This window comes from Strix aluco, chromosome 7 (genome assembly GCF_031877795.1).
Source record: "Strix aluco isolate bStrAlu1 chromosome 7, bStrAlu1.hap1, whole genome shotgun sequence".
In the NCBI taxonomy this organism is placed as follows: Eukaryota; Metazoa; Chordata; class Aves; order Strigiformes; family Strigidae; genus Strix; species Strix aluco.
The window spans coordinates 28,622,693-28,650,294 of record NC_133937.1 but is presented as its reverse complement, the minus strand read 5'-3'; the positions used below and the strand labels follow the sequence as shown (position 1 = coordinate 28,650,294).

Below are 27,602 nucleotides of genomic sequence, written 5' to 3'. Positions count from 1 at the left end.
AGGAAAGACTCAAGAAAAATCATGTAGTTTTCAAGTGGTCAAGGACATTGAAGGCATGGATTCTTGTCCCTGAATTGAGCTGAGCAATGGGAATACTCAAATCTATGTCTGTTAATGCATCACATAAGTGACTGAGGCATCAGACTGACCTAAATGGCATTAGAAAAGCCTCCCCTTCCTTCTCCCCACTACTGAGGAAAACTTTCATCAGAAACTTTCTGATCAAGAGGAAATAACTGCAGGGACCCAATTTCCAGCAGGTGTAAGTGTCTCAGTCATTTCACTGAGAGTATGAAGGCCCATTTTGGTTACAGAGCCAACTAGGAGAACAGTTCAAACCTCTCGTTCCTAAGTACACAGAGCTGTACCATTGCACACCAGGTGAGGCTATAGCTTGGAGGCAGACAATGTTCTGTAACACAAACTAATATCATTTTAAGCCTTAAAAACTCTAACTGGAGCAACATGGCTCTTTTGTGCTGTGTTTGGCTGGGAGAGGAGTCATTTTGGTACTGTCCCCCAGCAGGACATGCCAGCAGGGCCAGCACAGCCCAGCGGGTCTCGCCTGTGCCTGCTGTCTGCTGGGACAATGGCTTGCAATGGGCCTGTCTTGCTGACAGTACTGGTTAAGTCTGACTTTCAGTGAAGCCCCCAATACCATCAACTGCCAACTTCGAAATGCTGAATTTTTATACATTAAAACAAGAACAAACAGCAAACCCCTGAGCAAACAAGACCTGAGGAAGAGAGTTGTCTGCAAACAGGGGATACATCTTTCAAATGAAGCATCCACATCCTTGACACATCCAATATTCAAATAGCTGGGTGAGCAAGTTTAAACTTAGTTTGAAAACAGACTCCATCAGCAGTTTGTTTGCTTACTTTCTTGCTTTTTTTACTTGCTTTTGGACACTTCTCCCAGCATCCCTGCAACAGTACACCCAGCAGCAAAGGCACTGAAGAAGCCTCCCTACCTTGCCCACCCACCTGCCAGCCTGTTTTGCTTTTTCCATATATTCAACAAACAGCTGTCACCTCTGAGCTTTTATTGCCTGGTTATTTATTCAGCTGCCATCACTAAATAGCAGTGGGAGGCCAATGAGTGATTTTAGAAGATCCACAGCCTCAGACAAGCCACTCTGACAGACAGGAGCTTGTTCACACAGCATCTGGCCTATGCAGCACTTGACTAAAACAGAGAAAAGTTTTCAACCAACAAAAATGAGACCTTTTCCTTACAGAAATACTCTACCTCAGTCCTATGCTGCTTTTCTACACTGTCCACGTAGTGTAAAAGGGACACATGTCCCATTGTTGTGTGGCACGGCTCCACGCCATGCACAGATGCATTACCATGCTGTAGTTCCTGTGAGAAATACCTAAAACACTTTGGAGAAAGTGGTGGAAAGAGTCAACTTACTTCTAATACCATCTTCTTCACTGGGCGTTAACTACATAAGAATCCATTCTACTTCAAATGTGGCTAGCTTCATTTCAGTGAGGGGTTAAGAATTATTTCTTTTTCTATTTCTTACTTCAGATCCAGGCACCTTTTCAGGTCTGTAATGTTTTGGTATGCAGCACCTATTCATACATCATAAGCGAAACTGAAAAATCCTTTCAGTATGAGACAAAACGTACCTGGGGCATAGGAACATTCTGGCCAGTGGAGAAGTCTGACTGAAGGCAATTTCTCAAATTCCCAGGTACAACCCAGCTGTTCTGAACACCTCTGGAAATGTACTGCACAGTGCTGATAGTCCAGCTCTTATGATTCATGTGAAACACATGATACTGAAACAGTTAAATAGGGAACAGAATAGGCAGCTCCTTAGCCCAACAGACTGCTTCTGCCCAGCCTCTCCACAGACACATGCCCTGCAGCTTCTGAATTTCTGCCCAGGGGCTAAGAATAAGAGTATGCCTTGCATCAAACCCCATGACCCACATCTTTCCTATCAATTAAAATGGAAATGGGGAGACAAAATGAGTAAATTGAATTTCCATTCCCACTCCATTCTTGACTCAAAGCCCACTTTTTCTGCATTGGCTGCAGGCACTCACGTCCATCAGCTGTCCGGGCTTCCATGTGCACGAGGTCAGGTTCTTTATCCAAACCAGTCACTGACCTGAGGGGAGAGAGAGAGAGAAGGAAGGCAGCCAGTTAGATAAAAGGCTGCAGTCAGACAGAGAGAGGGTGAAGGAAAGAAAAACCAGTTCAAGTCTACCTTGTGACACCTGGCATGTAGGTCCTTACCTCCTACCAACTTGTCTCCTTTGTGTTTCTACACAGCCCACTCTCAGGGGCCATATACTAACCTTTAAGATAGACACCTTCCCAAGTGCTGGGGAGTGAACCTGCCTATCCCTTGTCTATAAGATCAAGACTACAATGATCATTCTTGTGGTGGTTTAGTGAGCTGGTTCCAAGATCCAGTAAAATCAGAGCTCTGTTTTAATGCCGAAGGAAAGATGAGGGCACAGCAGCCTCATGCTTATAGACACCAAATTAAAAAGGGGTTTTACTTGGCTGAATAGTAACATGAGAACCTGAGTTTCCTGATCTGCCCCTGGTTTGCTGCGCAATCCTGCTATTGTTTACCTCAGTTTCTCCATCTTCAAAAGAAAAACAATGATGCACATATGCATGGTGAAGTTCTAATAAAAAAAAAAATGGAAGAAAGTATTCATTATTTACCCCATGATCCCATGCCATGGTCCTTGATAATCATGAAGCAAGGCTTGATGAGTTTCTTTAACCTCACTAGTTGAAACCCAAGCACCTGAAGTCAAATCTTCCTATGCATTGTTATTTTACTCCCTAAAAATGTTTTGCAAGGCACATTACAAAGACAGTTTTCCTTTTGGCAGAGGAAAAGTCAAGCCCAAAACAGAAATGTTATTATTAGTGTCCTGGCTGATAAGAATCACTGGGAGATGAACATTTAGTCCTAGCAATGGCTGGCAGGGGAAAAAAAAAAAAATCCATAGATGTCCACGTGATTTATGGAGCTGCTTCTCATGAGTTAACCAATGGGTTAGATTAAAAGGGGACAATGACAAAAATCAGTTTCTAATTTGGTGGAAGCTGAATTTGATACAGTAGATTGTAAATAACAGATTCCCTCCAAGCCAGCAAATGTCCACAATTCCCTAATGTTCTGAAACATTTTTACCACAGTCTTTTGCTGCTTTCATCCTTAGGGCATCAACAGCTAAAGCCTTAAAAAAAAAAAAAAAAAAGAACAAAATACAGACACTCTGATATATTTTTGTGGATCTCACATAAAACATAGCTAAGGAAGCAATGACAAACATACAAATGTGTCAGAGTCCAGCTAAGATCAGCCAGTGCTGCAAATGCCAAAACAACTACATTATGACCCACTGTGTAGGTAACTGAAACTGGAACTGCTTGTTAACTAGAGGCACCGCATCAATAGCGAGTCCATTCACAACACACATTGTGGCCAAAAAAAACCAACACAACAAAACAAAGCCATACAGGCAGAGCTTTCATCATTCTACTCCCAGTGAGAAATAGTCTGCTCTTTAATCGCTACCATCAGTTTCAGGATGATCCCACATGGAAGAAAGAGCTGTCTGTTATCAGTAAGGATGCCAGAACAGGCCTGAGTCCCTGTGACTGTGTAATTATCAGGGTCAAATCTTCCAAGTATCTGGACACAGTTAAAAGTGACAGTAGGACAAATAGAAATTCTTTAAAATGTCAGTGAAAAACATTACGGTGTGCAGCAACATTATTTCCCAATATATATAGAAAGGGCACAGATCTTTCTAGTCTGTAGCAGAAGTTTTCTGCCTTTTTCCCATAAGTAGCCCTAAATGCTGTAATTTCAGCTGCTCAGCAGTCATGACCCTCGCCCATGACATGCCAATAGGGACAGAAGTACATGCTTACCAACGTATCTATCCATCACAACTTTACTAAAGGGAACAATAATTTCAGCACTTCTAGATACAGGTTGGGAACATGTCAGGGACCTGCCCCTCAGCCCCTCCCAATAGGCTTCTTACTTAAATCCAGCCTTCACCCTGAAGCCTGTACTTTCCAGGCTTCCTTCTGGATGTCAGACATCAGCCTTGTACCCAGAGCCATTTGCTGGGTCCTGACACCACAGTGCCAGGCTGCCTCACCTGCTTCCCACAACACCTCCTGGGTCCCTCCCCTCCTTATGGCGGGGGCATTGTGCCTCCCCCCACAGCAATGGGGCAAACCTACTCCTGGCCCAGGTAATAAGAAACATCAGTCTGCCACAACACTATTCATTTTAAAAGGGACTGTAATTAGAAGAACCTAAGTACTTCCAAGCAAAATCCGAAATACTCATTAACATTGTGTATTTGCATACACAAGCTCTGTGGATCTACTCATAATGCCTATTAAGTGAGCACCAGGGGATGACAGGAGTCTCATGAAACATGTCATTCTAGCTTGAAGTTCCTTCCCAGTGCCACCTACTTGTTTCCTTAATTAGTTTTGACAAGCCTGATGGTTCTTTTCAAAAAAACAATGACAATGAAAAAGGACCAGCATACAGCACCCCCCTAGTGCTCCTCTGCTTGCCGATACCATACTTCAAGTGGAAAAGCTTACAAAGCAATCTCCTGTAACCCAAGACAAGCTCCTGTTATCTGCAGGCAGATAACAAGCCTGTAAAGTAATGTATCGGCCATCCTTCCTTCTCCCAAACCAAGTTGCTCTCTTATATCAAAGACTCTGATTGCAAAACAAATCCCCAATCAATGCTGTTTCTTCATGCCTCACCTCATGTCTGTTCCCAGTGACAAAGAACACAGCTTTGCTTTGCAGTGCTCTGACTCCTGAATATGGGTATTTTCAGTAAATGGTCTCTCATCATTTGCCTAGAGAAGCTTTACACGAAGAATGCAAAAAAGTCAGGCAGTGGAAAGAGCAAGACATGAATGCAGGTCCTGGAGAACAGATGCAAAAATGCACATACAGACTGTAAAGCTATTCCTTTATCCCAGGAAGTAGTTTCTCTGGTCTTGAGAACTCACTACAATAACCTCTCAAGTCTGGCAATACAAGAGCAGCAACAAAAAAAAAAAAAAAAAAAAGACACCTTCACAGCCTTATATTTTCTCATACATTATCTCTCTGAAGAAGATTTGGAGGATAGACTGCTCAAAACTATTTGAGCTACTGAAGTATGATAAGGAGAGGTATCAGCATCCCCTGACTTACCATTTCCCTTGCGTGTTGTCTACAACCAAGTGGAACCCACAGAGTGGGATGGCTGGGAAGGGGCTTCATGGCTCTCTGGCTGACAATCAGCTCTATGTCAGAGGCTTAAAAAGACAAGAGTATTTAACAACACCCAGAAGCTTAAGCTCAGCTTGAAAACAGTTTTCCTGCCACATGGTCACACCTCAGGCTCCATGGACAGCTCAGCTCCATGTTTTGTATGGGCACAAACTCCAGACAGCAAAAACTAAACCAAGGTCCACAAAATGTAGCCGTGTGTCCTGCTGCCTTGGACGGCCATGGCAAGGAAAAAAGGCCGTTCTTACTGCGAGAAACCACGCTAAATCAACATCCTCCACCATCCCTATTCATTTATTAGCACTCGGATGAGGAAATGCTGGGAGGATGCAGGCATAAGTGTCAGGAAAGGTAATTTTTTTTCCTGCTGCCACATTCCCCGACTGCTGCAAAGGCACTTTTTGAAACATGCAGCCTGCAGCCAGTACTGCAGCTGGTGCAGGATCATTGGCCAATGAATCCCATTAGGAGGGAAGAAATAGTTACTTTTTCCTCTATCTTCTGCTGCTGCTTTCCTTTTTTTGTTCTTATGGTAGCTCTTGTTTTTCACAAGATTTTTTCTTCATTTTTTCAGCAGAGGATTGTGTGTTCTTGAAAGCTGAAGGATGGATAGGATCCTGGCAAGATCCTTATCTCTATCTTGAGGGAAGAGCATTGTGCATGGATGCACATATACTAGGCCGCTCTGCTAATACTCCATCTCTGACTGGGAGGGAAAGCAAGCAAGGAAAACACATTATGCTGCACTGTAAGTAGCTATTCTTGAAATGTTTCCATATAAGACACTATATAGTTCAAAATGAAAAATGCTAGCATATGCAAAGAAAGGAAAAAAGAAATACACAGACTCTCTGTGTTACTTGCTTACTGCCCACCTCAGCTCGGTGTTTCTAACAACTCTACTGCCTTTTCATGGAATAAATCATTTTTGCATTTTTTTCTACTCGTTTTCCAGACATCAGGCATTTAATGATGAAGGGCAGCATTGAGATTTAGATTCTCTAGCATCTTAGATCAAAAATGCTGAGCAATTCAGACTGCCTGCTGTTGATCCCTGCTCCCTAAACCATCGATAGAGAGCATCTCTTACTCTATTCCTCCGTTCTGCTGGACCCATTAGCTTGGGAGGTGGGAGTGGGTATCACTGGACATTTGTGTTAAGGATTTACAACAAAGTAAAAAAAACAGGTCACAGGGATCAGCCTTTCGAACTTGGTCTGGAATCTGCTGGATTGAGCTTTTTGCCAGGGGTGTGTCTGGTTTCTGACCAGTCAAGATGGCATTCACCAGCTCTGGCTTTGAAAACAAAATCAAAACATTTACCATGGATTGAGACTTTCCCAAGATGCTGACTTGGAAACTCATTTTTGCAGGTTGGGACGTCAGACTGAAGGCAGTTGTCACTGCTCATGTAAAGAGATGGAGGAAACAGATGGACACTACTTAGTAGGATGTTGTGCAGTAGATGAGGGCCAGAAATGGGAAGGAACAAGGCACTGCAATAATATGTAAAGGGCGAAAAACACATCCTCTTCCTGCAGGCAACTGCAGTCAAATTAGTGGTTGTTGCCAATTAGTCTGCTGCAATTTTAATTGTATTCTGCCCCAAAAGTGTACACTTCTGTGTAGTGCCAGGGAAGGAACGCATGGGACTAACTCATCCAAGCAACAAAAGGGCCATGTCTATATGGGCAGATGGGAGCACAAACTGATCCATGCAATTCCTGCTCAACTGATCTGGATCTTTTCACATAGCACCACTGCTGAATTATACACGCCTTTCCAACATGGGCCAACAGCCAACAGGCTATCTTCTCCATCTGATATGGCATCACGTTTGTCTTGGTATCAGTAATTGAAGTTATCTTCATATGGTCAAGGGGATTCTGTGTATTCATCTGTTATTTACTGCAGTCAAATCTAAAACTGGCTCCATCAGGCATTAACTCTGCACATGTAACAGCCAATGTGCACACAAACTGCATACACCCCAGGCCAACAACACACCATAAACTAGTTAAGAACAGATACAAGTGTTGAACTGTTGGGAGAAAGTATTAAACACATAATACAGTATCATTTTCTGTGGCTGAACAGGAGGAGATGATGCTGGATGGGGTAGGATGTGATGAGGTCTCTGAAGAGTTATGGACAAAACCTCCTTGCACAGCATATTTCAAATGAAACTTGGAAAAAAAGTTGGGCAGGAAGATACTGTAAGAAAGTGTCTTAGCCAGGTCCCTGGAGCTTTCTATGTCTTTTACAGTGCTAATTTCTGTGACGATACAATTCTGGACATCGTCAGAAGTAATTGTTGTGAGACTTAGCTTGCAAGATAAGGCAAAAATTTGCCAAGTGTTCATTCTCAGCTAATTTCTTTTCAGCAAGGCCAATTCTTTTTATAAAGGTCCCAGTTAATTTTAAGGAGGTGTTCTGCCTGGTATCTCAAAAGAAACAAAACATAAAGTGTTCACAGCATCTGCATGTGTTTCCATATGTGCATACATGCATCTGTCTACCCACATCTCATCCACATTACCTGCTGAATGTCTAAAGCTGTAAATTACCTGTAAACTTAGTGGATTACAGGTCCCAGAACTACAAAATTGCTGTTGTTTCATGGATACAGCAGGCCAGGAAGAGGAAAGAGGTCCAAATCAATCCTCTCCTTGAGGGAAAAGCTGACATTTAGGCTCAACCATGTCACCAGTCACTAGGGAATTCACACAAGACAGCAGGCTCTGCAGCACACAGAAACTCTTTTTTCTCTTTGAAGCACCTAAAAGAAGGTAACTCTTTATATCACAGAAATTAACAGCAGTGGAAGAGAAATGCCACTGAACTTGAGAATACCTTTAAAGTCTATTTATCAACAGAACAAAGCTACTGTTGATTCATGTTTTTTCCTTCCCCTGTATGCCAATACCAAAAGCTAAGAAAGTACAAATAATTCTGTGTCTAGTTCTCATCCAGTTAATAGGTCTTAGTCCTTCACGGTCCTCTGGCATTTCTTCCCCAACCTATACTATAAACCCCAATAAACATAATCAAATTTTTGTGAAAGAAACAAAAAAGCGTGTGGGCAGAAGAGTGAAGAGCCTTACTCACAGCCCTGTCAAGGTTCGAAAGAGCCAGCAGCACAGGCAGGGCATGTGCTGGAGGTGGCATTTTAATTTCCCAAGGGTGACTGAAATAACTTCTCATGGGGACTGAGACTCACACAGGGAGCAGATCTGTCAACTACGTCAAGCCAGCACTCCTAGCGGGTGTGCTCCCAGGTGCAGTTACAGTCCTGCTGCTTACTTACAAACTAAATAAGCTGCTCCTGACTCATCAGGGTACAGCTTATCCGGGCTATATAAAATCAGCCCTGGGGGCTTATCCTAATTGAATAAGAAGCTTTTTTTTCCCCAAGTCCTAGCAGCACCAGCATTGGGATATGGTGGAAGTAATGAAACATCAGCTCATCAAGTTAAGATGTTATTGTCATGAAGACATCTCAAAGCTTCAGTGCACAATATATCATCAACTCTCTGTTGCACATGCATCCAACAGAGTGATGCTTTGAAGAAGGCATTTCTAGAGAGCAGAGGGAATCTACCTGGGATTTAGAGGTCTGCAAACTTTATGGTGGACAAGTTTGAAACATATTCCAACAGAAGGGTTTGATTCTGTTTTGCCTTCTGAAGGAAGAGACACTTTTTGTAGGATGCTCTTTTTTAATTTTTTTAGTATTCTAAATTTCAAGCCCTTTGAGGAAAAAAGAATCAAAGTATATTTTTGGAAACACTAAAAAAAAAGACACATTTTTAGCTTTGTTTCCTTTCTCATCCTTTCCTTCACCCACCATCCCTCTTTTTTTTTTTTTTTGGAATAGGAGAGGAAAAAACAGAAAAATAGAAGTGGAAACCCAAAATGCAGAAATTATTGTATACAAGTCATTTTGGTGACCAAAATCTAAGCCAAAATATTGGAGGGGAGGGGGGAATCCTCTCCAGAGGAATAGTTCATTCTACTTAACCAAAAATCTTTGTTTCCCAATGGAAAATTTGGGCAAATAGAACAGTTTGCAGGGGGTGGGTGGGTGTGGTGTAGTGTGTGGGTTTTTTCAGCTTTTTGGAAAAAAAGAAATAAATCAGGGAAATGACATTTACTAGCCAGCTATGCTTTGTGCAGATCTGTGAAACTCAAGCACAGAATTTTTGTTTCTTTTCCAAGACTGATCACTGACATATTGAGTGACTTTCATCTCTTTCCCTGCATTTGGTTTAAAATTAGTTTAGTGCCTACTATATTATGAAGCCCAGTTAATTAATGTTTGCCCAGTGCTTGTCCACCCTCCTTTGAAAGTCATGTAGATGGGGAATTGATATAGATTATTGCTTTGATTTTTCTGGAAACATGAATCAGCCCTGCTTCTGATGACTTTAGAAAAGCAAAGTACATGCTCAAAGAAGCCATCAGCTCAGCCCGTCAGTCCCGCAGCCAAGGACTTCACTGGAGTTACTGTTTCCCTCCCTGGAAGGGAACATTTAGAAGACTCGTAACATTCCTCTGAGTTTGTCTCCTAGCAAAGTATCTTAAACATGACCTGTTCAAGAAATGCTTTACACCAAAATAAGGATTCTCAGTACACTGTGTGTTTAATTGCCCTCATTTGTATTAACATTTTTTGGCTGCAAATATGACATGCCTGAAACACTAAGGCTCAGTGATTCAGCTATTAACAGAGTCCTAGACAGAATACAGTGTCTCTGAAAAGCCTCAGAGTGAGAACATCATTTAATAAATGAATGCAGCAGTAGATGAATAAAAATAAAACTTAAATTGTCCAAAGAGTGGATGCCAGTATGAAACTTGGCACAGGCAAAATGTATAAGGATATGCTGATGAGCCCCATAGGCCTATGGGCATTGTACATAGTATTAATTAAGGAAAGATGAGTCTCCACACTCCCTGTTGCAGGGTATTGTGAAGAATCATCGTGGGATAACATTTAATATTCTGGAAATAAATTTGTGGTTCAGTTTATGCATTTTAGAGAAAAGCAATGTGAAAAACTAGATTACTGTCACAAACCTTTTGTGAGAGTTGTTTCTCTGCATTTCAGATGCTAACCTGAAGAGAACAAATGGCTTATTTCATTCTTTGATTTTTCACCATCAGCCAGGAAAGAAAGAAGAAGCAGGGGAGGAGGAGAAAGACAGAGAGAATAAAATACTCTGTTCTGGACCAGCTAGAATAAATGCATCAACATGTCTCCTTGTCCCAAAAAATCACACTCGATTAGCCACTGAGAGTGAGATGCTCATTTGTCCCAACATCCACAAGAGGAAAAGACAAAGAAGCAGGGAACAAAAAGGATTCTGGCAGCAGACAGATCTGCAAAGACAGGCTCTGTCTGTAGTAACACCAAGTCTGCTTGGCTATGATGGGTAAAAGCAATGGTGACAGGAGGTCTGCAGATCACCATGTGTCTCATGACAAGATAAGTTTGCATTCAAAACAGACGCATCCTCACAGAGAGAATGGAGAGCAGTTGAATAAAACGGCCACCGCCACTTGCAGGTCTCTCCATCAGTGGAAGAGTGACACTGTAGCAGTAGAGACCAGAGAAAACATGGAGTTTTTATGGGTTCCTTTGCTTCAAGCTAGATGGATGCACAAATAGTAAAGAGACAAGGCTGCCCAGGGGGCTGAGCACTAGATGCACTCCCAGCTCTTCACAATGGCAGAGTCCCAAAGCTTCCCCATCACCAAAGCATTACCTTTTTCAAGTAAGAATACTCAGGGCAGAATGCTGCGATGGAGTTTGTGCTACCCTCATATCAAGAAGTAAAGATGTATGGAAAAGCTGTAGGTAAATCAAGAGCTTCTCTTTGTTGGATTCTTAATCTGTTGTTATAGATGAGCAATAAAAGGAAAGAAAAGTACAAGGCCAAATGAAAAGTAACACACACTGTTCAAATCTAATGATTTGTAGAAAGAAAAAAAAGAATTCTGGAGAAACTACAGCAGAACCAGAAATGGCTTTAGGGAGTCACTATTACAGATTGCCCCTAAAATCAATATTATAATAGAACATGTTTCATTCCCTCAAAGATTTTCAATCAAAACCTGAAAACCAAAAATATTGTGAGCAAAACCTAAGAATCTTTCTGTACCCTTTGGCCAAAAACCCACCAGGGTTTTTGGTTTGTTTTTCTTTTTTTTTTTCCAATGAAAAAGCAGACTTTCTCCTATGGGAGAAAACCCAGATCTACTGAAATCAGCTCTGAAGTCTACAGGCATTATTTATTATTTCCTCAGTCCTTGCTGGCAGTCATAGGTCAGTATGTTTCTCAAACTCAGCTGCAGAACTTCTGATATTTCACTAAACAAGGAAATGTGTCTACATCCCATTTTTATTGCCTTCTGCCCAATGGAGGACAATTATCTGTGAGATAATTACAGAGCTATGATAACCACCTCTATCTCCTATTCCAATTAGCTCACTACAAATATGCAAGTGAAACAGCCTCACTCACTGGGTTCTCATCCTTGTTCTGTATATGATCAGCAAGAGACAAGTTACTGAATCAACATTATTTAAAAGAACCTGTAGTGCAGCTAATAAGATACTCCTTCCCGCTCTTACGTTCTGATGTAGCTTCGTGCTCACTATGCTTAACAATAGCAGAATTAAACTCATCTCATTCTACAGAGGAGGCTCAGGGGAATGCCAGGGAACGAAAGGATGGGAGTTTCAATTTCTTCTCTTGCCGAGAATGAATTCTGCCTCATATAACTGCTGATGAATTGTCGTTTTAAGAGAGTTTGTTAATTTCCAACAGGCAGAAGGCATAAAGAGGGACCTCCTTATCTTTAATGGATGTTATTGAGCGACACAAATGGCTCATGTTTAAATGAATGCAGAAACATCTTGTCTGTTTTGCCATGATAAGACTATTCTTTCTGCACAGCATGGGTTCAGCTCCTTCTGTTAAATAAAACAACTGTTTTTGTTCAACTTAATGGCAGGCAAACTTCCAAAGGTTCAGAGGCTAAAGTCAGTTCAGAGAAATGAGCCAAAATTTACCTGGGTCCTTCCTGATTCTTACTGAGAAAATCTACCTGAAGAGCTTTGAGGTATGACTGAAAATCTAGTTTCAAGCAAAAATGGTCCCTGATAGTATTGATGTACTTTACTGAGGATAAATTCTCCATTAGATTGTAACTTTCTCCAAGGCAAGAATGCTTCCAGCCCCAGCTGCTGTAAAGAAGAGCGCACTGCAAGAACCCCCATAAAAGTACACCTCTTCAAATCCAAGTGGGCCATCTGAGATGAGGTCTGGGGCAGAGGGGAGGCTGGGTCCAGGAAAGATGCTCACTCCCTGATGCCAGCAGGTGTTCTGCCACTGTTTTCAAAATGGCTGGAAAATTATGTCCATAATCAGAGTATGTGAAAACATCCTAAAGTTCTCAGAACAGTGGTGATTTTTAAAACAACTCCCAAATGTTTCTTTTCCAGTCATCTGAAAGGAAGAGGGGTTCTCTCCCACACTGAAAATTCACCTATTTGCCCAGAAACAGAGAGATTAGAGTGGTATAGAACAAAGGCCAAAACCTAAGACAAAACCCACACAAGAAGAATGGGGCAATATTTCTTGCTAGCCAGAGAGTGCAAAATACAATACTACTGTCAGCCCGGCAGCCTAGCTTTTGATTAGCTTTGCCAAGCTATGACAGTATGGGAGATCCCCATGTGCCTCAGAGAGATGCATTATTCAATATATTAATTAGAGGGCTGGCTTTCATCACTGCTTTCTACAAAGTATCACAAAGAATTACTCTGGGACTGTTACTGACAGGCTGAAATTAATTTGTGTTTGAGTTCACGTGCATCAGGGAGAGACAGCCCAGTCAGGCTGCATGAGTCTGCCGTACAGCATTTAAGCCTCCAGCAGTGACCTGTGAAACACTGCGGTGAAGCCTGGACACCTTTTCTGGTACCCTGTTGCATGAGAAGGAAACAGATCCTTCCACCATGCAGTGTCCAGACAGACATGGCATTGGGATCCAGTCCAGGGATCAAACTTAACTGGGAGAAATATTCAACAAATTTGTCCTTAGATCTTTCTTACTAGTCTCAGACACTTAGTCACAAGAGAGTGGGGGGGGATTACAAAGTAATGGGGGAAATAAGAGAAGACATAAAGGGACATAAAGAAACTTGACAGATGACAGACCAAAGCAAAAGGCTTTTTGGTGGCTGAAAGCCCTAACTGCAGTACAATATGTGACATTTAGTAGTAACCATTAAATTTAAAACCAATGAACAGAAGTATTTCAGCTCTTACTTTTCCAGTCTTAAAAAAAATAATCACCGCCAACCACAGTACATTAAAGTCATAAATATGGCTAACATCACAAATCGTACTAAAATCACAACAAATCACAAATTCTAAAAGCCAGATAGTATTTCTGTAAGGACATCCACAGTTACATTAGTGGAGAAGGGGTAATCCTCCGTTCTGCAAGATATGCTGTGTTTCTCAAGCAAAAGGAGGTTAGAAAGAAAAGTTCCCCAAAGGTGACTTATTCCGAAATTACCCTTACAGAGGGTATACACCAGCCATTGAAGGAACTCATTTTGGCTGTGATAGCAGTCAAAATTTTGGAGGTGGTATATGTATTGATTTTGCTGTCATGAGGCTCTTTTCTTGTGGTTCATTTATTACGTAGTTCATCTGTTTTAAAGAAGAATTTAAAGAATTTTAAAATATTTCCCTTCGTGATCACACACAATCCTTGTAGCCAGTATGTTTTTGGTTTTTTCTTGTTAAAAGAGCTTTGAGCCCAGGGAGCCTCACAGCATGGCATCCACAGGACTTTGTAAAAAAGTCACACTTATTTTCCTAGGAAAGCAGACCGTAAGGAGAAGAGCATCACACAACAGCAAAGTCAGGCAACGAATAGCCTTTAGGAGTTCTTCCAATGCATCAACTACTATTTGGACCTTACATTCACAGTAGAAGAGACTGGTTGTGTCAAATTTCCTTTGTAAGATGAAGTCATTAGTCAGCATAAAGTGTAAATATACAGCAGAAACCCAAATGTCGTTGTTTTTAGTCACAATTAAACTAGCAAATATGCTGTAATATTCCTCCAGTATTGTACTAGGGTTTTTTTCCCACCTTCTACAAAGATGCTTTCCCAGATCCAACTATTTGTGTATCTCTCAAATTAATTTAAAAAAACATGGACTGTGCTCTGAAATGGGAATGGTAGTCTGAACATTACACTAACTGTGGGCACAAACAGAACAGGTGGGGTCTATGCAACCTCTATAAACAGTCCTGCAGGGTTTCCCAGAGACAGAAAGTGAAGGATTTTCCTGTTCTTAGGATCATTTAGGATTTTACACTCTTAGATATCCATGAAATGTATCACAATGTCCCTGAAAGAACACTTAGCAATCTGTAGTTGAAAAACAGGATACAATTAAGTTTAGGAAAAAACATGCTCATGGACAAAAGCAAAATATAAAACTTACAAAGGTTTCTCAAACTTTGTTGATCACTCATGTAAGCTACTGATCACAGTTATGAAGTACATTATAAGCATACTGAACATCTCACTTGGATATTAGGGACCAATATCTGCTGTGCATCTCAAAAGATCAAGATGGGAATAAGAGTCGGGATTCCTCTATGTTGGCTTTATCCAGACACTTTGTTTCAGACTGTGCTCGTTCCCTACTTTAATTTCAAAAGCTCATATATTGTAAAATTTTTTACTCAAATTTTAAAATCACTTTAGAAAACGTCAAAAAATGTCAAACATTTCAGGATGTTACTTTATGGTTTTTGAGAGAAACATTTTGATAATGTTAACATGAATTCTACAGTATCTTTATTGACTTGAAACTTTTTCAACAAAAATAAACACTAATACAGCCAATAAAAAGTATCTGACTCTATATATCCAGGTTCCACTTCTAACTCTTCCACTGAGTTACTGTGTAATAACAAGCTGGTCAACTACGACCTAATGTTTGGAAACATTAAATATCTACAGTGTCAACTGCATTAACTGTAGGCACACAAAATAACAATAAAATCCCTATCCTCACAGTTCCCCAACTTGCCCATCTTTTAGTGAAAAGGAAAATAAAATTGGTCTTCTTATTACCATGGTGTTTTGATCTTTAACTAATGTGACCTTGCAAGGAAATCTTTCAATATGTGCCAAGAAGGTCGCATCTCTCCTGAACTCTTACTACAGAGCTGGAGGCTAGAGTTTGAAAATTTTGTCCTCATCCTAGTACAGTTCATGATCACAGTGGCTTGAGTAATGCATTCCAGATTTATGTTAGCATTACCCTCTGGGAGAAAAACCTTTCCCAGGTGTTCTCACCCACAGGGCATGGGATGCAAGTCCCTTAACACAGGTTAATGAGCCAGTAGCCCACAGGAGCCTCCAGTAATAGTCCCTGTTCAGTTCTTCATGCATGATCTACATGAATAGCCTCAATGATGCTATAGGTGGTGTTATCCATGGCTGACAAACTGAAATTACTGCTTTTATCCACAGCTCCATATACGGTATGGTTTTAATTCTGAAAAACTCTAATGCAGAATTACTTAATAGTCAATTTGACATTTACAAGACTCTGTTTTCTTAACACTAAACTTGGCTGTAAAAAATCAGGCGATGTTTCCCCAGCACTATGCAATGACACCATCTGGTAGTTAATGATTAGTGGGATTTACAAGAGAGACAGGCACATATTTGACTAACCATTTCATTGCTGGCAAACTAGTCAAAAGTAAAGGTAACCTTAGCTGTATTCAAAGGTCACTTCTGGAACTGCTGCTGAAACAGTCTGTGTTGACTCAAATTGGCACTGGGATTAGGAAATATCAGTGCTGTCACAGAGATGAGGAAATAAAAACAGACACAGACCTCTGCCCAACTGCAGATCCAAACCCAGATCATAACCTTTAGAAACATTGAGGTAAATCCCTTATCTTCTGCTACATTACTCTCAGATATCTAAACAAGCCTCCGCTACAGCCTTCATGAAATTCAAGCTGCAAATAAATAGAAATACACTGGCTAAATTTTATCGCTGTTCCCATCCAAAATCATGACAAAAAGGACTGAAAACCTTACTCTCAAGAGAAAAAATTTGCTGGCTCATGCCTCAAACAACTGTGACAGAAACCCATAACTACAAAGCACAGCCTAAATGAATGTACAGTCTTTTCCCTTCTCCCAGTGAAAGTATGGCCTGTTCCATTCTCCCAATTTTTAATCCCTGGAGTTCAAAACAATTGTGGCTGGTATTCATGGATACCAAAACAACCAGAAATCTGGTCGGTTATCACAGAAAGAGAAAAAAATAAAATTCTGGATAGACTAAGTGAGGAAATCGGCAGTGTATTCAAGAACTGCTTGTTACACCACATTTTTCCTATTTGTGGATACAAACACTGCTCCTTGAAGTTAGGCTAGTGTATGTCCTATTTTCCTACTACTACTGTCTCTCCCCCCCACCTTGTTGGTGTTTTCTGCCCAGCTTTCAACATTAGCATGTATTTCAATGTCTTTTACTGACTAGGTTCATCCTGGGCACTGAGTTCAGTGCTCCAAATATCCTGGTAGCCATCAGAAATGCTGTGCAGATTTCTCCCTCTTCCACACAAATGTGTTTTCCCCACTTTCCCACTCCCAGGCTTTGACAGAATCAATGTTCCAGAGAGCATGTTTAAAAAACTTAGAGAAAGAAGGGTAAATGTCTAGATATACCAGACAAAAAAAAAAAAAAATGGTCCCACATTCACCACTTCATGTTCCCCAGTGATGATGGGAGGCAAGAAGCATGAATGAGTCCTCCAGCAAAGAGCTGCCTGGGGAGACCCTAAGAAAGGGGGTGGGTGTCCCAAGGAATATAGCTCTGTCCTCTGCACAGAATGGCAATCCCTGTGTCTGCTCAGGAAACATAGGCAGGGTCTCCAAAGATAGATGGACAGGGGATGATATTCACAGTCATTTAGCTGATTAGCCAGAAAACATAGGTCACCTTGTAGAACTCCACATTTTAAAGAATTAAACCATAAGATTATAAAAGGACTTCATATGCCACTAAAGTATCTTTTAACTCTCTAGAGACCTTCAGTGCTCTTAATCCACTGCTGTAGAACCTGGTATCACAATATTTGAGTACTTCACCCACCACACTCAACAAGGAAAAGAAATGTTCTTCTATCCTAATCTTATCTAGGGGTAACAAGGCAAAGCCAGCTTGAGTCACCCAAGATAACATGGAAAAGTTGTGGTCGAGCAAAGTGCTGAACAAGGCTTGGTGATTGCTCTGCTAACCAAACTGCCCTGCCAACCTGCTTAGTCCTGTTGTCCCAACACAGGAAAAGACAGGCAGTAAAGCAACTTCAGGACAATTCAAGTCCTTTGAGTTCTTATCTGAACAGAGACAGTATTTAATCAGCACAGTACACACCATGTGTTTTATAGACAAGGAAACTTCCCCAACATTTCTACAGTACAAAATATGGACTGTCTTTTTTATATCCCTCCACATGACAGCACAGGTGTCTAAGCTACAGTGAGAAAAAATAAACAGGGCCCAAAAGGAGCCGCGGAAATGTGTTTTAAAAGAAAAGAACACTGAGTAGGTCTTTAACAAACTTTGCACCCATGCTGGTTCCAGTTATCTTGAGTAATTTCAGAGTGATGAGTGATCTGGGAATTTCTGTATCACATTAGCGTAAGCTCCTATTTCCAGCCTTACAGGATCCTAAGTTATTAAAATCTCTGAGGCCAAGGCACGTGGGAGCCAAATTTGGATGCCTGTACTCACATCAAGTAACACATTCTGTTCAAGCTCTGCCACTGCCATCAGTGGGTGTATCTAACAAGTGAATCACTACTACAGAAGTAAAGATCTCGAATCCTAGTTTTTATAACTATGCGTGGCCCAGAGGTGAATCTCAGCTCATGCACAAACTTTGAGCTGGCTGCAGGAACTGATGAGAGATGTCCCATAACTGCAGGACATGTGACATCCATATGGGATGAGAACACAAAACTACAACTCAGTGATTAGTACCAACGTTTGGGACTAAGGAAAGTTGTTGAAGGCAAGAGCCAGGACACAAAGCCAAAAATCAGGATTGGAGCTTGGGACTTTGTTTTTGACCAGTGGGGAGCCATCACAGATGCTGCATGCTGGAGCTCCAGCAAAATGCACAGACTGACTTGTGTGTCCATGACTAACAGAGAGGTCTTTCTTACTCTGCTAGTGAAAATTCCCATCCCAACGTCACGAGTTCTGATGCAGTCATAATTTTCTCCTGGTCTTAAACTCTCTACATCTGAGCTCTCTCAGGGAAGGTATAATTATTTGGAAAGGTCTCAGAGAGAAAAATAAGACCTCTCCCTGTCAGGCTGACTGATCCCATGAACCAGATGAAGATTATAGTCTTCACAAGCCCATTCACGGCAGCCTGAGAGATGAAAGTCATGCTTCGAAGGCAAAAACATTCAATAAAGGCTGCCCCAGATAAAGCCAGCTCCATTCAAATCAGATGAAGATTGTCCCATTTGATGAAGGATGCTTACCAGAGCCCCTAACTAATAAACAATTCAGCGCAACACTAACAAGCATCTTATCTCTGATTTTGTCATCTCCCTATCATTATTTCACCTTTCCTTCAAGTTTTAATTAAGAGGTTCTATAATTTAGTATTTGATAGGCTGATGAATTCCACAGAGTAGTGGCTCATGTCCCTCTGAAACTTATAGCTATACCCACTTTCTCCCTCTTTCACAGCCTAATAAAAAGAAATCACTGAATTTCCAAGGCTAAAGTGTTCTCTTTGCATTTCTTTCTGTACACATCTTACACGTCAGACCTTATAAGCCATCACGGTTTGCAGCTTTAAAAAGAAAGAAAGGAAAAAAAGAAAGAAATCAGGCAGCTAAGGGGAGTTATTACGTTCTAAAATTCCAACACCTCTGACCCTTGCACTACAAATTTGTTCAAATCTCTCTCACTCTGGGAAAAAACTAATTCACTCTCTTGGAAAGTTCATTGTCAATGGGATTCTACTGTTTCTGAGTGGAATAAAGATTTCTAGGTCCATTCCATACAGGTTTTAACTATAGAAGACATACATTTTCTAAGAGGAAGAGACACTTGAAACAAAGGCATTATATAATGCAGTGTTAGAAAACAGCATTTAAATTTTGCAGCCAAAAGACTGTATGAAAAATGAGGTAGATTGTGGAAAAGAGGTTTGGGTGTCAAATGGACAAACAGGCAAGTTTCATTAACCATTATTATATGAAAGTAGAAAATAAACTACAACACAGACTCTCCTTTAAAAAGAGATTCTGCTTTGTTCCCAAGTCAATTCAGCCCTTGCACTTTATCCTCCAAGAAAGCCTCTCCCCTAAGCTCATCTGTGCTATTTGAAGGGTAGGGTACACTTAATCCCATAGGACCAGCTATTCTACTCCACAGAACGATATGCCTGGAGAGGATCTACACTCATCTTTGTCATGTGCTCCTAGCATGAAAAGTGAAATCAAAAGATTTTGGATAGTTAGGTCAATTAACCACCTGCCACCAGAACCAGGAGAACATAACCACCTTTCCTTCACTATGGAAATGTGAAACAGTAACATGGACAGACAAGGTTCTAGATCTTCAATACATTTTGAAGGTCTATGTGACATAGGAGCCTTGCAACTTCCTTTCCTCGATATTCAAAAACCTTCTTACACTGTCCAAAAACCACAGGCACTCTAAGGGAAATTTCCAGCCTTGGTGCCAAAAAGCCATGTTATAAATGTGGAAGTCTAGAACTGTTTAGTGACATCTACAGAAGAACCTAGACAATTTGAAAATCCCATGACGTGTCTATCTCCACTGCAAGGTATGGAAATACTGCAAATCCAATCTATCAATGTTTGGGGCCTGGATTCCATGTACTTTTAATGATGCACAAGAATTTCTATGGGAATTTAAAATATATACATCATGTTTTGCAATTGGGAGTCAATTCTTAAGTCAGTCAAGTCCTTTTTATTTTTAACCATTCAAAATAAGAGTCTCTGGTTCCTTAATATTACAATCTTTTTTGGCATTAAGGACCAGGCACTTAACTATTCACAGATCCTGTAAATCAGCACTTCTACACATTCACACACATACCTTGACACACATACCATCATCTGGCATGTCATCAGTACAGTGTTGAGAATCTGATTCAAGCCCCTTATTGTAGATTCAACAACAGAAGAATATTGCTGGGTTTTCTCTTTCTCTCTGAAGTAAATTCTTGGGACTTCACATGGTGGAAAGAAGTTTGGAAAAGTGGCATATGTAATGGAGGAGCCTGGAGACAGGAACTAAATTTGTTTAATCATCTGCTTTTAAGACACTCTCCCAATTTTGGAGGCTGACGCTTGGGAAATAGCAGGGAAGATAGTCACAAAGCAGATTTTTAGCAAACTGTTTGCAAATCCTGGGCTCTCACCAGTCAGTAGAAAGAAACTGGCTCCTCACAGTGATTCAAAGCAGAGTCTGAATCATCCTTTCTCCCAGTAGTTGCATAAGGATACTGGTCAGAGTGGCTGGCTCTGCACAAAGACTGTGTTGTAGTCTAAAGTAGCTCTCAGAAGGGTTGAAAAATAGGAGGTCTAATGATCATAACTTTGTCACTGAAGCACTGGGAAGTTTCTCTGTGGTAAGTAGGTATATAACAAAGAAGTAGAAGTTTTGCAATTATCAAAAGACTTGTACTTGTCTGTACAAGACATGGCTGTTATCAGACAAAAAGGAGACAGAAACATGGAGACTATAGCGCTGCAAGATCTGTGCTATGGACTAAGTATATAACATTGATGATGACCAAAACCAAACGTATACTTAATGTTCAGGTAAAGCAATCAATCCCTTCAAGTTAGATGCCCTTCTCCCCCCCATGACCTGCCCAAAGCAAGCAAGGTCTGAGGGCACAACTCACCAGTAAAACCTGTTTGGAGTGACCCGCTCCTGCATGAGCTGCCATTTTCTTCCAAAATCCGTGGAGCTGTACAGCTGAAAGACAGAGAGGAAGTATAAACTTTGAGGAAGAAGAAGAAGGACTGCTGCTAAATGAAGTATTAAAATTAAGGCACAGGCATGGATTGTCCTGCACGATTATTGATCAGCCTCACTGCCAGGGAAGGCTAATAAGGCAATCTCCTCCCCTCACATTTAACCTAGACTGAGCTCCTGAGACTCAAAAGCAGGTAGGCTTTTCCAAAATCTTTTCAAACATTTTTGTGCTTCCTGATTTCAGCTGTCAACACGTTCATTTTGACTGCCATAGGACAAAGCTGGCAGTGTCCTGGCTTTTTCAGCCCAACAGGAAGCAGGTGATTGATGACATGTAAATTCCTCACATTAAATAGAATGAGAGGCAAATTAGATTAGATAACATGACTATGATGTGGTAGGCAGTGACTCTACACTCAAGGCCATGCTGCGATTCATTTTTATGATGTGGATTACAGCTCTCTTCTGTGTGGGAAAGAAAATTGCTTCTAATTTACAACTTCTATGTCCAGAAGAAGGTCTAAATTTTGAAGTAAGTTAGAAATCAATCTGCTCATTAGTTAAACATTAAAGATAGTGAAGTTGTTCTTCTTGAAAGCCAAATTTTCAATCTAATGATGTTTTGAGTCTTTCTGGCTAACAAACGGTGCAACTGTAATGTAACCAAATTTCCATGCAGCTCCACACTAAGTCTCAGACATCACTTCGCTTCTACATACTCTGCTTAGTACCACAAACACCATTCTCCATACAGTTAGTTTATTACGCACAATCCACTCATAATCAAAGCATATGTAAGCTCCTTTTCTCCAACTTTGAGTATTTTTTTTCTTCAGGAAAAAAATACACTTTGAGGAATAACTACTCTGTTTTACAACTAGATCATAGAGAAATATCAGGCAGTGTTTTGAACAGGATTTCAAATAAATTTCATCTAAAATAAATTGTCTTAAAATAAGAGTTGATTGCAGGCTAAGAAGGTAGATAGCAGACCTGAAAAAAATTAAATGTTTGTAATATCCAAGTTTAGGTCCTTAATGGGAAAATGGTATCATTTGAGTAAATGTTCTGGATTTGATTTGATTTTGAGTAACTGGATTTACAAATCAGAGGCAGGTCCATGTTCAGATTAGAAGGGTTCACAACCTAGTGATGTGTACTGTGGCACAGCTATGATAGATGGCAAAGTGTGACTGGGAAGATAAACTATATGTGCTCGCACCAAAAATTAAAGTTTCTTGAATGGGGCAGTATCTTTGACCACAGTGATCCAGCAGCCACATCAGAGGTGGACCATAGGACAATTTACAAAGGTGATTGGAAAGAGCTCTTTGAGCAGTGTCCAAAGCCTGAGGCAGCTGATTAATTCTTACTATATTTGTACTCAACTACACAACCAAACCACTATATAGCTAGCAAAAGGAAACTTAAAAACTGAAATTCAGACCCCATCAAGTATCTAATACAACTGGTATGTGTAAAGACAAAAGAATCAGTCCTTTGCTTTTATGCCAACAGGAAGTCCAGTTTCTGCCAATGACAGCTCAAGCTGCCAGTGAAAAGCACATCAGGGGAAAAGAGAGGGAAGCAGACATTCTCCAATCTTCATGTCAGAATTGGCTCCAGTTATGTAGACTTCACTCCAACCAACATCACTGGGCTCGTGGTAAGAAATATTAGGAAAGATTTTCTGCCCCATGTTCTTCAGGACATAAGACATGATCTGAATATTCCGATTTGGCAGTATTTCTTTGACACTGTCACTAGATAAGATACTGCACTAAAAAAGCCCACGTTATCTGGGCTTCCTCTGCTTTTCTGATAAACCAATCCCAATGATAGTCTAAAAAAAAAAAAAATACTGTAGAGAATCCTCTGCCCCAAAAGGAATTTTCCACAGATACAAAATAAAGCATTGATTTTTTTTTTTTTAATTAAAGCAACCAGGAAAACTCCTTGTCCAAATTTGAGGATAGGCTATATTAAGATAATTACCTTCTGAAGGAACATCTGGATTTTTAGAAACAATAATTGAAAATCCACACTCTAACAGTCAAAACTCTACAGTGCTACAACTCTGCCTCGAGTTTAGCATGGTGCCTGACAAAAATATTCCTTGAGTCATTTGACATGGTTTTACACATACAAGGACCTCTGCGGGCAGACTGAGTTGCATCAGTTTCAAACTTGGCTATTCTTTCCATTTCCTGACTTGCACCGCGCTGTACAAATCACGGGGTTCAGGCAGCTTAGCCTCAGTTAAGTCATGTTCACAAGCAAGTGGGACTAGCATCTTTATTGTATTCTGCAACAGATTAACCATCCTCACCCTGAGAGAAAAGGATTAGCAAAATACATCCATTTTCTTAGATTCTCTTTTATCTTTTGCCCCTAGCATTTCCTTTTCTTTTGCAGCTGCACTCAGTGGAATGAAGCACAATCTCTTTCTAACTACTCATCCTTCCCCCTATCAAGTTAAAAACCAGAGACCAGCTACTGAGTACTGTTCCTCCCTTCTTTCTACTAAAGCTCAGGCTGACTGGTGGTAGGAGGATTAAATTGAACTTGCAGCCTTTAGGTGATCTCAGATAAAGAGATAAGGAGAATATTATTCATTTGAAGAACTTTATTTATTCACCTACTTATTCTAAGCATCCACTTTGAATTTTAACCAGATGATTCAGTCTTAAAGCTGTATGACAGAATAAATTCCTGAAAGGTATCTCTAACCCAGTTCACTTTTACAGTATTATTTACAGATTATTATTATTTACAGATGTAAATGTAAAGATTAATGTTGAATTACTAAATAAAACATACAATAAAGAGTTTTCTAGTTATCTATATACAGTTTCTGTTCATCTCCCTTCATGGGACAAGAGATGCTTTTAGAAGAGACAACAAATTTAGTAGCAAGTACAGTAGATTTCAATAGAGATTAATTTGCCTAAGGCTGAATACTAAGCAATGGAAAGAAATCAGGTTTGTTTGGTGCCAAGATTTTCCTTGTTTAAAGCTTTGCTCTGGCTCTTTAGTGATGAGTAATCTCTGGCACTTCCACCTCCCAGAGCACTCCAACACACTGGTTCAAGAGGGATGGACTTCAGTGTACCATGAAGGTGTACTGTGAGGGTATGCCCTTTCTGCAACCTCCTGTGTTATTTGACCTGCTCTGATGAATGAAAAATTAAGACTTTATGTCTGTATGGGCTGGTCTTGTGCCTTGATGCATCTAAAGAGTGTCACGCAGAGGACTTGACTAAGAAGCAACTCAGAAGTGGGACCCAAACCAGAAGGACAAAGTTCTGGTTCAAGGCAAGGGTGACAAAATTAATTTTCTAACAAGAAAATGAACTCAGAATCCTGCATCTACCACAGAGGCACCTCATTAAACACAGTCACAGCACTTGTCCAATCCCAGCAACTTCTGCACCTATTTGAGTGGACAGGTTCCAGCAGCCTCCTAAAAGCTGAGGTGTTTTTGAGAACAAACACATGATGTTCAAATTCCCTACTGAGACCATTTGAATAATGCTTATGAATTTCATCCACCCTTGCATCAGACAACAGGGTTTTTTACTAGGCATCACTCTAAAATTCCTGCTTGCCTGCAGACACATGCAACACTGCCACAGGGCAGATGGAATTCAGAAAGATGAAGGGGTCAGCACTGTACGTCAAATAAATATACCTTTTAATGCACTCTCAGGCCTGATGAAGCACCTAAAGTATTTCCCTGAAATACTATTCCCTCGTCATACTAGCAGGATCCAAGAGCAGCTCTGCTTTCACACCTGGCTTTGAGATCAGCCCAGCTCAGCAATACAGGAACAGTCTTTAAGAATGGGTACTGAGCACTGGGGAAAATCTGTCTATGCTCATGAGCCTAGTTAGACCTACCATCAAAAAAAAGAAAAGGCCATACCATCAAGAAGGTAAATAGCAAATGTTTATCCAAACAGCATCACAATACTCCACACTCAAGGATTGTAGCACCAGACATATCACATCCACCAACACAGTCCTGTGTTTTACCAAGAACACACAATCTGTGTGAGGAGAGACCTTGGCAGCCCAAGTGATACACAACTTTATTTCACCACAGGCCAGAACATTAACTCATGCTTGTCTTGCTCAGCACAAGTCTGATTCATAAGACTATTACATACCACAGGCAGAATGCTGCTTCTTAAAACTCTAAGAACATTTGCAACATTTTATTTAACACTGGCATTTTTTCCAAGATAAGCAGCAAGCCCCTTAAAGAGGGACCTTTATCCCTGGTGTTAGATTCTATGCCATGAACATGTGCAACATGCCAGAAACACAGTCAGAAGTACAGAGCTGGAAAGGAAGGAGTTATACACACATGCATGCATGCAAAGTGTAACATATGAAAAATGTCTCCATGATGTTGCAATTCTCCGGTACACACTCTAAGGGTGACGCATCCTGCTGGTTTGCTTGGATGATCTTATTTGGGGCTGGGGTAATTTGTTTTGGGTATTTTGTTTATTTTCCCAATGAGAGCTAGCAAAAAAATACAAAAGGATTATTTTACTGAAGAAGTCAAGCTTCCTAGAACTGGAGCAGTGTCAGAAACCGGCCTGCTTAAATTCCACTTATGGAAAGAAGAACAAGCAATGAAGGAAAAACATGGAAACCACAGGAAGAGACTCAACCCCCTGGTGTTAGTCATCCATGTCCGAGATAGGAACCAAGGCTTATTTTTAGACAGGCAAGAAACAGGCTTAAAACAGGCACTTCTAGAGCACAGTTCCCACTCCAAGATACACTTATAAAATTGCTTATTATTTATGCATTAGAAGCCTCTGTTTCTCTCCATAGACACTAAAAAAAGTCCACAGTGACTAGTGCAGAAGGAGATAACCCCACCATAGATAGATTTAGCTGAGATGGATTTCATGTTGGGTTCCCTGTTCCCAGGTTGACCTGCTTGGTCATCTTGGGGTGGAGCAGGCAGAAGACTGAAGATTCAGGGAGAGCTGAAGAAAGACCAAGCATACAATATCCTGGGTACACTTTACCACAGCAAGAAGCACACTGAAGATGTTATGTATAGATTGAGAAGCATAGACAACAGAGTAAAGAAATTCAAGAGAGCTTTGATATTTATAGACTTTGGTGCTCAAACACAGAAGAATTAGGCATCAGGAACATACATAAAAAGCTTATATCCAAATAAAATCAAATATGCTTTGTTGCTATGAAATCAGGTCTATTGTCCTGAGCAAACAGCTGGTGAGAATCTCAAAAGTTTCCTGTCTGCCAGCCAACCCTGGAATGCAAATAATGGTAGCAGATAAAGTGAGGAAGAACAGCTGGACTACATGCACTTAAAGGACCAATTCATTTACTACACACAAAATTATACTTTCCCCAGACAACACATCCAGCTGATGATGGAAAGATGTATTCATATTAATCCAGCAGGGTGAGAGTCAGCTAGTGGTAATTACTGGGCAGCAGCTGACACATGGTAACATGATGGAAGAGAAGGGGCAGACTAGCCTGGCCTGCCATGTCCTCAGAAGAGCATGATCCCAAGTAGTAGCTTGGATTGCTTACATGAAAAGATGGCTCTGATCCCAGAAAAGCACAAAAGCAAACTAACGCCTCAGCCAGAGCTGGTGGGAAAAATCTACAAGATGTGTGGAGGGTTCCTGCCAAAAAATCAAACTGGGACAGAAGAAAAATAAAATTAGGTCAACATTTCTGTAGGAAATTGGACTGCATGCAAGCAGTCTGCAAAGAGTAACTCAGAAAAACAAGTCTGTTGCAGGGTATTAAATTTTCCTCTATAGAGGGCAAGTGACCATGATCACTGGAAAAAAATTAGAGGCTCAGAAACTGAGAAAAAGATGTAAACCAAAAATTGCAAGGTGTGTATTTTCTCTACACTTCTATGTTACAGATGAAATTACAAAAGGAGGAGAAAGTGCCATCATTAACATGTCAGAAAGTTCATTCCTAAAAGGAAAATGAACTGAAGGAAAAACTCACAATACCTCTTAGCCTTGAGAGTACACAACAGAGAAGCCATGTCTGACAACTGCCAGAGATGACCCATCACATGGAAGAAGAGAGCCATATGCAATAAATGCAAACTGTAGTGAAAATATTTCAGAAGATGACAACACCAATGTTTTCTATAAAGGCACACTG

At 40.6% G+C, this 27,602-nt stretch overlaps 1 protein-coding gene across 1 annotated transcript in view; it reads right to left on the bottom strand.

Annotated features, from left to right (window-relative positions):
• Window positions 1-27,602, bottom strand: part of SORCS3 (sortilin related VPS10 domain containing receptor 3) — a 304,161-nt gene that overhangs the window by 86,479 nt on the left and 190,080 nt on the right. Inside the window, exons 5-6 of the mRNA XM_074831647.1 lie at window positions 21,343-21,416; window positions 2,065-2,129 (exon numbers count right to left, since the gene is read on the bottom strand). Of these exons, the coding sequence (XP_074687748.1) occupies window positions 2,065-2,129; window positions 21,343-21,416 (139 nt within the window). The remainder of the gene's footprint in view (window positions 1-2,064; window positions 2,130-21,342; window positions 21,417-27,602) is intronic.